This window comes from Pipistrellus hanaki (genome assembly GCF_964339955.1).
Source record: "Pipistrellus hanaki genome assembly, chromosome: 1".
Taxonomy (NCBI): Eukaryota; Metazoa; Chordata; class Mammalia; order Chiroptera; family Vespertilionidae; genus Pipistrellus; species Pipistrellus hanaki.
Genome location: NC_140503.1, coordinates 198,431,061 through 198,445,309, shown reverse-complemented (window position 1 = coordinate 198,445,309; position 14,249 = coordinate 198,431,061). Strand labels below are relative to the sequence as shown.

Sequence of the window (14,249 nt, the reverse complement as noted above, 5' to 3'; positions counted from 1 at the left end):
CCCCGAAGTTGCCTTCCTCTTGTCTTCCCACATCAAGTGCAAGAAGCAAACTGCTGTTTGTATCAATACGCGATGTGATGTGGAAAACACTGCAAATCCCAGGTCTCTCAGTATCAAGTGCTCGGCCCCACCACACAGCATTCACTGGCCCCTCCACCTGTGCTCTAACTTTGCAATAGAAAGTCTCAAGAGTATGGAGGAATGCTCTCTACAAATTCCACTTTAACATCAAGGTGAATGCGCTGCTGAGCGTGGTAAGTGAGCCGATCCAGAGAAGGGCAGGAGTGATCTGTCAGCGATGACCTGGATACCAGGCAGGTGGGGATGTCCCTGCACCACTTCCTGGTCAGAGAGCTGATTTCATTTAACTCCAAAGGCCTGTCTTCATCAGGAACCATGAGCTTCCTGGAGCCACAGACCATGCCACCTTTGAATCATTTTATCCTAGACATTGGCATGCCCATGAGCACTCTCATAGTTGACAACAATTATTTTATTTTTGATGAATGGTAAATAAACCAGTGAGAGAACAGAGAAACTTTTCAAATCCAGAAGCAGGAGCATGGGAAAACCTGCAACTATGGAGACCCAGGGCTTTGGCCAATACGTCGTTTCTCATGGGAGGAAATGGGACCACCCCACCAATGGTGACCTGGAATGACACGCTACTGACTGCAGTTACAGACTGTAATACCTTCTGCCTCCAGGGCCTTGTAAGGAAGTTGGGGAGGACCTGAACACATGGAAGAATTTCTCAAAAGTGAAAAAAGTCCTCAGCATCCATTTCTATGCATGCCTTTGGTGCAGAAATATCAGCCACCGTGAATATGCTCTACATTGCTCCCTCGCTACTGGTGAGCACCTTTCATTTTCCCTCCTGCCTCTTTCCTACCTGCGGCATATTTGGATCGATCATGTCTTTTCTGCACCTCTCATCATGGGAAAGTTTGACCAAAATGTTCAGCTCACAGTTAACAGTGCTCCTGTAATGAATTAAGAATTAACTGGAAGTGCAATGAGAAGGCTTTCCAGAGTACAGTGAGAGATTTTCATGGCAATTAGCACTGATTTGCACTACAAGAATTAAAAAAGAAAATACCGAAAAATTGTTTTGAAGGAGAACAAAAAAAGCTAGTCACACATACACAACCGAAAAAAGGCTCCCAGCACTGGCTGCAAATGATACCATTGGATGACAGAAGAAACACACCAGATTAGCCAATTAGCATTCACCCAAGAAAAGCAAATGCTTTGGAGCGAGGGAGGGGGAAGCAGCTCATCAACAGTAATATCAACTTTACAATAGCTCTGGCAGTTTATCTACCCAAGGCAAGGACTGCCTCCCCACGTTTTTGTGACCCTCTCAACAATTCTGGGGGGGGGTTGGGGGGGGGGAAATGTTAGTTCAACATTATCGCCAGCCAGAATATGGCTCTATTTATGTGACAAGTTGACAACATACAATTTCATGCTTGTTGAACTGATCGGTGTTATATATTCACTGTGAATATTATGAAGCTTCACCATTATAAATATGAAACGGTATACACTTATTCAAAATAACTCCAGCAGTGGCAATTTATAGCTCGGTTGTTTGTGTTCTTGGGAGGTCCAAATGCCACCTTAAGAAACTGCAGCGTGCAAAAACAGATGTGCAGTGTGACTGCGACCAAAATGGATTGACGATGACCTATGTGAAAGCAAGCTATTACATTTTGGTCTGCATGGCAGCTGACACCGGTTTGTATTTAGATATGTGACGGTTGGGAACACTGTGTCCTTAAAGCTCTGTTTAAACATGGGCCAAGGCATTTGTCTCCCGGACTAATTATTTTACCACCCTTCTATGGCAAGTATCACTTTTTTTTCCCCTTTAGAAAAAAAAGGAATGTGAGTGTGTATGCACACACACAGGCACACATTTCCAGGGTCCTGTGTAAAGTTACAAGTACTTTAAACATCGGTTGTGTCAGGTGGATGTTGGCAAAAGCTCTCGAATGACTGCATAACAGGATTGTACCACTTTCTTGATCAGGAGCCTGGGAATGGGACAAGGCCGCAAACTGTCAAATCCTAAGCGGCCCCAGCAACTATTTTTTTTTTTTTGTCAGATTTTTCCTCCTTTTCTCTTCCCCCAACCCCCTGCCGTTTCTTTCTCTCAGCAGGCTTTCACCAATGTGCAAGTGTTTACTCCCACAAGGACACATTTGGAAAAGAGAAGAACATCACAATTTATCCAAATGTGGAAGGAATTGAAGGAACCAGGCACCTTGCTCAAGCTAGATATAAAGAATTTGCATAAGTAGTTTTCCAAGGGCAGGGGAGCTATTGGGAACAAAATTAATTGCTTGTATTGTATGCAAGGGTCTCAACCTTGACCGAGTATGCGGTCCCTTCCCTGCTACTCTGTTACCTAAGTACACCTAAGTACACGCAGAAAGTCCTATGAAGTTAGTTGTCCTCTGCAGGTAGACCTAAAAAGGTTATGGTTTACTAATTTATTATTTAATTGAGTTATTTATTTTTAGGGAGACCTATCAAAGCTATTGTTTACCCAAGAGTTTTCAACATCTTGATTTAACTCTTCAGAAAAATAAATCCAAAATAGCTGAAATACAGATGAAGTTTGTTCCAGGGTTTCTGATCATTCTTTTGCCTCCTTTTTGTTTGTTTGTTTGCTTCATATTCGGTGACACCCATAGCTCATGTTTTGAAATCTAGCAAAGGATTCAGTGACCAGAATCTTCGATCACTTCTGAGACATTTTAATTATAGTGTTTAGGAACTTACCTATCCTAACAAAGTTAACTACCCAAAAATCTGCCTTTCTCTCTAGTTTTCCTCTTGGACTAAAGTCAAGGTGTTGTCGGTCTGTCTAGTAAATCCAACTCACGCGATAACATAATCACATACATTCATTTCTCGGAGACCTTGGCGGTTCTTATCTCCTTACTTTTATGATCTCCTAGGAACAGCCAGGAATAGCAATCTGCAGCCTGTTTGTAAAGCCATCTTAGCCTGAACCTCGCCTTCTCCTCTTTTATCACACGGCCGGATTCCGCAGCTAAATCTCACTCACCCTGGCAAAATTTGCTCTTAGCTCCATTTCAGAATAATATAAGTATTCTCTGCGTGTGTGGAACACATCAAAGGTGTCACGGAGGGCAATTATCATTTCAATGAACTATTCATTAATAGAAGATGGTGTGTGTGCTTAGCTTAGATGCATTGATATGCTGCCCACTGTACACGATATAGCCTGCAGCTACCAAGTTCATGGTCATCGGCAGGGCAGACAGGCCGCTCCGCAGTTCACAGGGCCCCGGTTCCTCTCTGTGCTTGGCTCAACTTTATTTTTACCACTATATCACCTAGAACATTAAATGCAGTGCTCAAGCTCTGTGTTAAATCACAATTGTTTCCTATTAAGTGTTCTGAGCTACCCATTTTTATTAACCGTTATTTATTAAATCCTTAATAACATAGATAAAATAGTTAGTTAATTTGTGTGTTGAGCCATGGATGTTAATTTGTAAACATAATAACATACTGCAATCATTTGCATAATAGCATTTTAATATTTTTAGTAAAAGCTGTAATTCCCTACAAAGTACACTGCAGTAGAAGCTAAGTGACTATTGGTAATAATACAAAAGGCCTGAAAATTCTGATCCTATTATGGTGTTGGAACATACCCAAACTGCTTCCATAATCTCTGAAATGTTACTGTTCTCTGATTTAGGTGTCTGTGTCAAGAATAAAAATGAAGTATAACTGCTAGCAGTAGACTATTTCCTAAGTGTAATTTAGTATTCACTAAGCACCGGCACTTTGCAAATAGCTCTGAGGCTTTCCTTCAAAGTTCCCAGCTCCAGCTATGCCTACGAAGTGAGGAAAACCAAGGAATTGGCTCTCCACCCTCTGGTGCCAAAGACTGGGCTCTGATAAACCTTGCTGATTTGGCAAGGCAGGGCACGGGCCACCAAGGATTTGGCAACTGAGTCTTCTCCTCCCTCCTGCCCTACCAGCCTGCTTGGACCCCCTTGAAGTGACTGCCACCCACGGAGCAGAAGTTTGGGAGAGACTGAGAAAGTAGGAAAAATACTTAAGGAAGTTACTTCTGGGGAAATAAAAACTATCTACAGGGGATTTGGTATCTAGACCCCGTTAACACCAACCATGAGGCTGTCCAGAAAAAGAAAAAGAAGGTAATTGTATAAAAGTCAGGCCAAGTCATTTTACGCAAGATCTGGTAATTCATTAATCCATCCTGCCACAAACCTTGAATAAATAACTTGCAGTAGTAATGGAGATGGGCAGGTCTATAAAGTATGAGTGTTTAGAATCTGAAACTATGCAAGCTGTTACATTATTTTGGACCAGAAAAAAAGCACAAAAGTGTCTCCCATCATTGTTTTGTGACAAATGATGTCATGGATAAGAAGTCATTTGTCTTCTTAAAATGTTGCTCTTGCCAAACATATGAATGTGTGTATTTCACTGTGTTATCTCTCGCCCCTTTCCCTTGCTCTCATTCTAGCTGCTTATAATTCAGCATCGTTCAGCAGGCAGGCCCCGGTAAAACACAGGACCCAGCTCTGCTTTCAGATTCTAGACCTCAGTGTGCACTGAGTTGACAGTAACCTGAGAGCTTAAAGCAGAATGGAGAAGAGGGTCCTTACAAAATGGTTTTACACCACAGGCGATTCGTGTCATATAAGCCACAAGAAAAGTTTCTGCTGCTAAAAGAATAGGCGCATAATTATAGGGACAAATTAACCTTGTTAAAAATGTAAAGCTGGGGTGTGGAGCACAGAGGGAGCGATTTGGCTTAGCAAGGCGGTCTCTCGTGTTCATCTTGTTATCTGCTTTGTGTGTTGATCTCATTCAGAGGTGAGCCATCTGCCGGGCTGTGTTTCCGTGACATTGTATGTAGACAGGGGACAGAGACAAATAGACACAGAATATGTATAAGATTATCACACCGTTGCTATACAAACGACAGTCTGTCCCATGCAGCATCCTGATTCATGATTACTTTAATGGAGTCTAATATCTTTGAAGTAAATCAAGAGGCAATGAACCACTCTTTCCCTGATTCCTCTCCAAGTTTTCCTCCTTGTGAATGTGAGTCTGGATTTTTCTGGCCTCAAAGATATCCAACTGGAGTGATTTTTATTGAGATGACCTCATGGAGAGTTCAGGAGGTGGGAAAAGCCTAAGACAGGCCCTTAAAATGGTTCACCAATTTCTTTCAGTGCCCAGAGTATCTGCCACAAAATAGTTGGTCTATGCCCAGAAAAACACTACAATCAGTGTGCCTAATCAAACATACAGATTCTCACTTTCCAAAATTGCAAATGGCTAAGAACTGGGTCAACTTCCATAAAAACAAAACAAAACAAAACAAAAACAAACAAAAAAAAACAACAACAAAAAACACAGCAGACAACCTCATGTCTTATAACCACAACCTATATTCACCGAAGCATCGCCAGGAAAGTTCGTGATGGTGAGAGATGGTCATGTACCAGCACCCTGTGACTTGCTATTTATTCGTAGGGGTTGATGCCAATAGACATAACACCATTGGTCAGGACGCCCAAGCCATATTTTTCCTGTGGTCAGCATAATGGTGGGGAAGAAAGAGGGTGATAAACCAGATGTTCCCAAGATAAGGCAGATGTTATCAAGCCAAGAAGTCTAAAGCTGCCTTTAACAGAGGTGTGATGAACACACACACACACACACACACACACACACACACACACACAGAGGAACAAAACTATTTCGACTCCCCGCAAGATAAGCTGACAGGAGAATGTGCAACTAAGCAGCACACAGGCTGGGTCAGATCATTGCTTCCTGATTTGTGACTCTCCGGGATGAGCATCTCGCTGATTTATTCCCAGAATTTGGAATTTTGTGGTAGACTACAAATGCAAAGATAAGTACAACATAAATTTTTTAAATACTCCATAAGTCTCCATGAGTTTCAACATTCTTCAATGTTCTTATGTTACAGCCAATTATCTCCCCACTTAAATGGCTATTATTTTCTCACTTGAAGTCTATGTGCTCCATAAGTGTCATTACCAAGTGTGGCAAAAATCTGGTGGTGGGCTGTAAATTTAATTTAAATGACAAACATTTATTGATTGCAAATTGGAAATTCCAGAAACCTTGCCAAAGCGATTATTACAAATTAACTCAGTCTCTCTACGTAACAGAGGAGAATTTATGCCTCTGATGATTGCATTCAGGTGAGATGGTTTCTACACACACCTCATTTGCTCTGTTTGTTTTGTTAAAATTCTGAGAGGTTTGCCATTCATAGAAAAGTCTGTTTGACAGAGGCGCAGTTAGAAGCAGGAATTCATTAGCATGGAAGGCTGCAGAATTTCCTCCAAGGAGACAAGTGAGAAAAAGCAGACACCATGCAAATTGGTGGATTGGGTTAAAAATGTTCTGCCCAAGGCAGCGGGGAGATGGAGAGCCCCTTTGTAAAAGGATTCAGGAGTCTAAGAAAGTACTTCAACTCCTGAAGGTGGGCAGAAACTTAACCAGGAAGTCAGCCATGGAGTTCTGATTCTCTTCGGAACATTTTTGAGTTAGCATTCTTTTCACCTCCCTCCCTAACCCAACTCATATTCATCAGGGCTGATGGAATTTTCCTTCAAGGTATTTCAAGTCTTTGTTCCCTAGACACTATCCCTTCTGCTGTCACCTTGTCCCTTCCTTGCACCTGCCTCACATAGAGTTGGGAATGTGGCTGTGCCTGCTGTCTTATTTTCCTTCCTATCTGCTTGACCATAGTTCTTGCATCTATTGGAATTATCACTCTTAAGTACCAGCTTCATTATATGACTCTGCTGCTTAAAAAAAACTCTCTAAGGACACCCTAATTCCTACCTTCCATAGAAACTCTAAACATTTTTAACTGGGTTCTCCTGCCAGCTTATATTTTGTGCCCACCCCAAATCCAAATGTACTACTACTCCTATGTTCCTGGTAATTTCCCTCTTTAGCTAGGACACACGTGCGCGTGCGCGCACACACACACACACACACACACACACACACACACACTCTTGCATTGTTTGCTAATTGTTTCATATTTTTTTCATTAGGAAACAGACCTTTAGTGCTTTATAGGTAATCTTCACATAACCTAATGCAGTCCATATCATTAAAAATACATATGATGGTCAACTCATTCATTATGCTGCACATATTTATTGAGTGCTTTGTGCTGTTTTCTAAGAAAATGTCTAGGAAAATGTCAGTGAATAAGATAAGCAGGTTCCCACCCCCCAAAATGCTCAGAGTCCATGAAATGGCCAAGATTGTTTTGAACTTTCTGGTAAGTACAGAGTATATGCTCATTTTAGAAAGAAACCAAATATAATTGGAAGTCTAAAGAAGGAATGTAACATCTATATTTCTATCAAGATGATCAAATATTCTTGAAAACTTTAAGCCATCATTCCTTTGGTGGCACACAGAGGATCACTAATAAACAACTAACAGGACACTGCTCCCCACTTTTTGTCCTGTAAACTTCACAGTATCAGAGCTTACAGAGAACTGAGTAATTGCCCAAGGTGAGTGCTGGCTACAGCTGTGAGCCCTTCTCTCACCACTAACAAAGGCAGACTTCAGAATATACTACAAGATAACGACATTCTCATTCACCTTTTCTAAAGGACCCCAAGTAGCTGCATCCTTAAGTAAGAATGAATGAAAGATACCCATTAAAGCAGATGCTAAAATAAAGCAGGGCCAAGGTGGCTCACGGGGACCCAGAAGGGTCACTGTGTTATTTTAACTAACCCTGTGCCACCCATCTCTACACAGTGGCATGTGATGAAAACAGTCCTTTATTCTCCTCCTCCAAACAAAGCACAAAGGCAAAACAGGGAAGGAAGTTATGTTGCAATATGTCTGAAACATAAATCTTGCTCCCAGCCAGTCCAGGGGCAGTATCCTGTTTTCCTGACACATGGGTTAGATCCACTGGAGGCTGCACCATTGGGCCTCGAGTCCTGTTTTTCTAAGTTGCTTCTAATCACACCTGGCTACCTGCGTTTGCACATCTAAACACAGGTTGTGCAAGCAGAGAGCGCTGTTTGGTGTACAGTTATTCAACCCACGTGTACAACTGCGTGTTGGCACACCTTGCTCCCACTTAGGAATTCACTCTTTCCCTACTTTTGACATTCAGTTCCAACCTTTTTTACTTTCTCTCCATCTAACATTACATAAAAATTAAACTTAGATTCAAAAGTATGGAATAAGCCAGAGGAAGAAATGCCTAGTTACTCCCAGGGTTTTAACATTCTGCATTTAACATTCTACTGTCTGTGGCTTTAAATATCCCTTTCTTTCTGCTTTGATTCGGCTTCAGAAACCCTGTGCCAGTAGTGCCATCCATCTGTGAGTCAGGGGGAGGGTGCAACTCTAGGGCCTTATTTTATTCTCAGAATCCCAGTGGCGGAGACAGTGACTGTTTCTGGCTTGCTCAGTCCAGGGCCTTCACAAATGTGATGAGGCAGGGTTTTGAGAACTGGAGGAAAGGAAGCACAGGTTGAAGTCCGCGGTGGGAGGTTTAAAGGCACAGGCTCTGAGAACTAACTTCATAGAACATGCAGCACAAAGCCTCAGCCACTCAAGGGTTATTTTGCTGCAGATGGCCCTTCTTCACAGGAGAAGACACAATTTTAGATTTCCACCTAAGCTCAATGTGCCCCCTCCCCCCACCATTAGAGGAAAAGATGTCTGAATTTAGCACTAGGGGGCAAAGAGTAGAGGCCCGGGCTGCATGCAAATGCTGGGGAAGTTGCTGTTGTTTGCCATGGTGTTGCCTGTTTCGCCAAAAATAAGACAGTGTCTTATATTAATTTTTGCTCCCAAAGATGCGCTAGATCTTATTTTCAGGGGATGTCTTATTTTTCCATGTGCTAGGTCTTATTTTCAGAGGATGTCTTATTTTTGGGGAAACACGGTACATATGGCCTTACCCTTTGCACAGACAAAGAAGAATGGGTCCTGTGACATCAGAGAACACTCTGAGGGGGGTTTATCTAAACAGTCACTTTTGCTGTCTGTCACCAAGAGAATTCCTGACATATCAATCCTGAGGTTCCAGGTGTCTTGATGATTTTGTCTGGCTTCTGATTCTTCATTCCCCATTTTACCTGAACTGTATTTTGTCTGGGAAATCTGACCAATTCATCTTCAGTGTTCCACGGAGGGATCTTTCAATAACTTTGTGTTTGTTTGTGTTTTTTGTGTGCATGATCTCTCAACTTTAGCAACGTTGTCACATGCAGCCAAATAGTTCTGTGTTGTGGGAACTGTTCTGTGCATTGTAGGATATTTAGCAACATCCCTGGTCCCCACCCAGCAAATGCCAGTAACAACTCCTGCCCCTAGTCCCGACAATGAAAAAGGTCACCAGGCATCGCTAAATGTTTTCGGGGGGCACAAAACTGCCTTTCGTTGAGAACCACTGGGTTAAAATAACCTAAGTATAGATTAAAATAAATGAACCTGGTGTCTTAGAGCACCGAGAAAAACTCAATCATTGGTATAAACTCATATAGGAAAATAAGAAAGTATGTCTTTGCGTAGAATAAGCATCTATAAATAACAAACTAGTTACTGAACCAAGTCTCCCAAGGTGTAAATGATGACTACCTCATGCAGGGGCTACAGCATGAAATATGGGGAGGCAAGGTCATGGAGAAAGTTGTCTTCTTTGAAACCAGCCTACCAGGGCAGCATTGACTACCATGCCACCTCCACCACATACACCTTTTATTTATTCCAGAACCACCATCTACAAAATGCATGGCATTCACCCAATACGGAATAGCTGATTTTCAGATAAGAGTCTATAGAGATGGACATTTTCAAAAGTACTATTTATTTAATGCAGCATGACTTAAAATGAGCCTGCAACCTGACAAGTGTACTGAATGAGGAATGTTCATTTTACCAGTTCTAACCAGCCATGTCCTCAGGTGAACTCTCTAAGACCCGGCTGAGAAGCCTGGGAAAGTGTAACTTACCACAGACCTTCAGCATTTCCTCCCCCCAGATCCCTCCTCCCCAGCCCTGCCTCCAGCACCTGAAGGCCTCTTCTCAGACCCATGTAAGGCCCCAGCTGTGTTACAGAATCTGAGCCACAGGCAGAACCTACAGCCACCTCAGCTGACCAGCTCTCCCTGCTCATGTCAACCAACACTGGGAGGAAAGATTCTGTTCTATTTTTAAATATATTGAGCAAAGAAACAGCTTGATATGTCTTTGTAAAGGATGGCTGTCACCCAAATTCACTGTTACTCTATTTTTATAAATGATATCGACTTTAACGTCAGATAAATTGAGGGGTTCAATTCCCAGCTCTTTATTTGTCAACTGTGTAACTTGGGGAAAATCACCTCCCCTCCCCGAGACTCAGTGTCTACTGATGTAAAATGGAAATGGCAATCCCAGTGTCTAAGCAATGGGCTGTTTTGAGGGATGAGTCAGAAGACATACATCAAGCACAAGTGCTCCAAAATCTGGCCATTTTGTTATCACTAAGATTGTTATTAACATGCCTATATATTCATCATTCACTCATTATTCAATCAGCGTTTCTATGTGCTGGTTGCTAGAAGCACTCGTTAAATATTATAAAATGGGTTTTCCTAATGACTCGATCTTTCAACCAGATAGCATTGAAATGTAAGAAATATCTCCGCTGCTGGATAAAAATATACTCAAAGTGCTTTCAGTGGAGTCCAGCACACAGTAGGTTGGCCGATGACGGTGGTGGTGCTACTGGAAACTAATAGATTTGATAACTTGTATTTGATTTACTTGCTATAGTACTCAATGTTTGTTTCCTTATAGGAAACCATTTACTCTTGAGTCAATGAGTACTGATTATGTGAGAAAGAACTTTTTTCCCCTCAAAGTAACACTTTAATAAGGGTGTGTTAATATTCTTTATTACAGGGTGGACTTATACTAAGAGTATAGAGCCTGGGAGGCAATTTTCACAACTGAAAAGATAATAAATTTTGACAAATGTATAAGTAAATATTAGAGCAGTTGGGTTTGAAGTTTCCAAGATATATAGATATCAGAGCTATGGTCAAAAACATAATAATAAATCGCTCACTTAATTTAAAAACAAATTAAATGTAGACAATTAACCCCTTGGTTAAAAAGAAATGTCTTTTTTTTAAATTAATTTATATTAGGCACTATTTTCTGTGGGAAAAAGGGGGTAAACAGGCTTAGATTTTTGTTCTTCTTTGTCACTAATCCTTTCACAATCCCTTAGTGTTTCAACATAGTTTAAAGTACTGTGTTGTGGGTCCTTAGCCCCCTAATTAAAAAAAAAAAAAAAGTCCATGTGTATTCCAAACAGTTTTTCACAAAATAGGAAGTGCTAAACGGTGATAAAAAGTCCTTTGAGGACAGCAATGTAAGAAGCCATTATGGTTTCAGGACAATAATAATCGTGTTCGTCTGGCCCAAGCCAAGTTCAGTGAGAAATTAATTTTCACCAAAGGGTGTCCTTACCTCAAATATGTTTGAAGGCTCATTGTTATACTGATTGGATATTATTTCTGATTGGTCACTGCACCACTTGAGTCCACCCAGAAAGCTGTCTGTATCCAAGTCGTTCACGTCGAGTTCAGAAAGGTCAAGTTCAGGAAGATCTGGGCAAAGAGGCTGGTCTTCACCAACCAGAGCAGCACACTGCAGGAGGCAGGAGGAAAAAAAACTTTCATTAACTTCAGGAATTTATTAAACTGCAGTAGCATGTGAGAGGAATTAAGCCTGGTTAATGCAACGACACCACCAAAGCTGGTTTCCAGGGTTTCAGTCCCTAGAAAAAAACATCCCAATTTCTTTAACTCACTTTGCTCCCAAAGGGTACTTTGCCTGATCCATTTGCTCCAAAATTCTACCTCTAAACCCATGCTTCCACAAAGCCTTCCCTAGTTCTTCCAGTTAGAAGTCAACTAGATTGGTGTGGGCCCCTTTGATAGTCAGCACTTAGCAAGTTTCAAATTATTTTCTGCTTGACTACATGTAAAATTTCACTCTATCCTTAGAGAATAATCCCTTTGAGGGAGGGATACAGATTTGATTTTACCTTGGAATTGACATCACCGGTAACAGGCACTGAATAAACAACTGCTAAATGAACACTAGAACAGAAGAACTCTACTAGGCAAACTTTCTCCATGTACGCTAGCTCCTTTAAACCATCATAATCCATAGAATTCATTTAGCAACTAATGATGCCAAGTCCTCTAACTTGTTCATGTTCTTTGCAAATGTGACTTAAATCTTTTAGTCTCACTTGACTTTTTATGAACTTCTGAACTTCATCTCAAACAGGTCAAAATCAAGTTCCTTGCAATGAAGAACAAAAATCTTATTTTTTTTTCCCCTAAAAGACCTTTATATTTTTCACTATGTTTAACACACAGTTGTGGGTGTGTGTGTGTGTGTGTGTGTGTGTGAGAGAGAGAGAGAGAGAGAGAGAGAGAGAGAGAGAGAGGAGAGGAGAGGAAGAGAGATTTGGGATCACCTGACATCTGGAAAGAAAAATCATGATAGCATATCACAACCATATTATTTTTTTTTTATCATTCATGTATTCCTAAACTATAAATAAATTCTAAGCAACTTTTCTTTGGCGTTTCAAAAATGATGTTGATATATTAATAAGTTTAAAATATGCTCTGGGTGGTGGCTGGGCTGCTTGTCACCAAGGCCCACCTTAGACTGCCACTGTCTTTCACCTCCTTGGAAGGAGGAGGTGGTCTTTCCACGGTCCCTCACTGTGGCTTTGGGAGGAAAGTGGACCCCTTCACCAAAGAGGTCGTATTTTAATCTCAAACTGCCCATGTGACCGCTGTTTCCTCACTGCACACGATGCAGAACCCCGCCAAAACTTCCTACTGCAGGGATCTCGTGATGCCAGACACAAGAGACTCTATCCGACCGCATGCCAAGGTGTCTAAACCGGCAAGCGCCCGCTCTGAAGGGGCACCCTGCTGGCCCTGCCTTCGGAGGGCTGAGAGACGTTGTGAAGTCATTCACATCCAGGCAGTGGTTGGGCATCAAGCTGAAGATCCTGCTTGACATTTAGATTTTGAATAAAATAAGTTGTATGCAGATCCTGCTCTCGAGCACCCTTGTCGTCCCTGGCAGATGGCATTACACGGGTTGCATGCAGCAGCATGATCAGAGGAAGCAGCTCAGCTACTGGGTAATGGAACCAGCAGTGGGTCAGGGGACCCAGGAAGGTGCCTGGAAATCCCTGAGACCCCAGGCCCCAGTGAGATCCCTAGGACAGGCGCAGAGGCAATGCACAGGAAGGGCCCTCCTCTCCACATCAGAACTCTCTTCTTATCATTTTATTGGACTTGCCGTTTTTATTATCCAAGTTAGGCCAAAGTTACAGGTCAGTATACTGGACGAGGGTGATATGTGAGCAGAGGCCGGGCTGAAGTGATTTCATTCCGGTGCAATGTCCGTGGTTTGTTTTGGGTGTAACACTTCCCTCACTGCTTATCCTCTAAGCACAAACACACCGTGTTAACTCTTCCACACCATGGCCAATTCAGAGGCGAGGGCAGAACTTTTTCAGTGGCACAAAAACTACTAGGATTTCACTGGGAGCTAGTCCTTAAACACACACACACACACACACACACACACACACACACAAAACAAGAGAGCCACAAGGAAAATTAAAATTAGGAAACATCAGATCTCTATATCTGACTCAAGTTCCCTCTGTGAAGAGCAGGACTTAGAAACCTGCTCCGGAATGCTTTGAGGTGTCTGTCCCACCAACTGGGGGCAACCTCTTGCTATCTTTCTCCTTAACTGCCCCCCCTGGCCATGGCTCTTTCAAAACCCTTCAACGTTTCATAAACATGCATTTTTAAGTTACTTTTGAAAACCACGAAAAAGATCAGATCAATTTTGTTTTTTTGGTGTGTTTTCCTGTGCTGTCACTCACCCACTTCTTCCCTTTCCTCCTCCTTTGCCCTCCTTTCTCGTTTTCACTTTTATGTTATGATTGAAAAATGAGCCCCTGCTCTTGCCACTGTTGACATGCTCATAAAATCAGTGCTTCTGAATGGGGCATTCTCCCGGTGATCTAAAACACGTTAGCGGTAGCAAGTGTTCCTGTTATTCATTTATGTGTGGCCCTGGGAGGCTGC

General features: G+C 42.0%; 1 protein-coding gene across 4 annotated transcripts in view; it reads right to left on the bottom strand.

Annotated features, from left to right (window-relative positions):
* Positions 1-14,249, bottom strand: part of PPARGC1A (PPARG coactivator 1 alpha) — a 645,981-nt gene that overhangs the window by 80,916 nt on the left and 550,816 nt on the right. For all 4 annotated transcript variants that reach the window (XR_014795573.1, XM_084890519.1, XM_084890518.1 and 1 more), the window contains one exon: positions 11,581-11,760. Coding sequence is in view for 3 of the 4 variants with exons in the window: in XM_084890519.1 (XP_084746645.1) it covers positions 11,581-11,760 (180 nt within the window). In the remaining variant the exon portion in view is untranslated. The remainder of the gene's footprint in view (positions 1-11,580; positions 11,761-14,249) is intronic.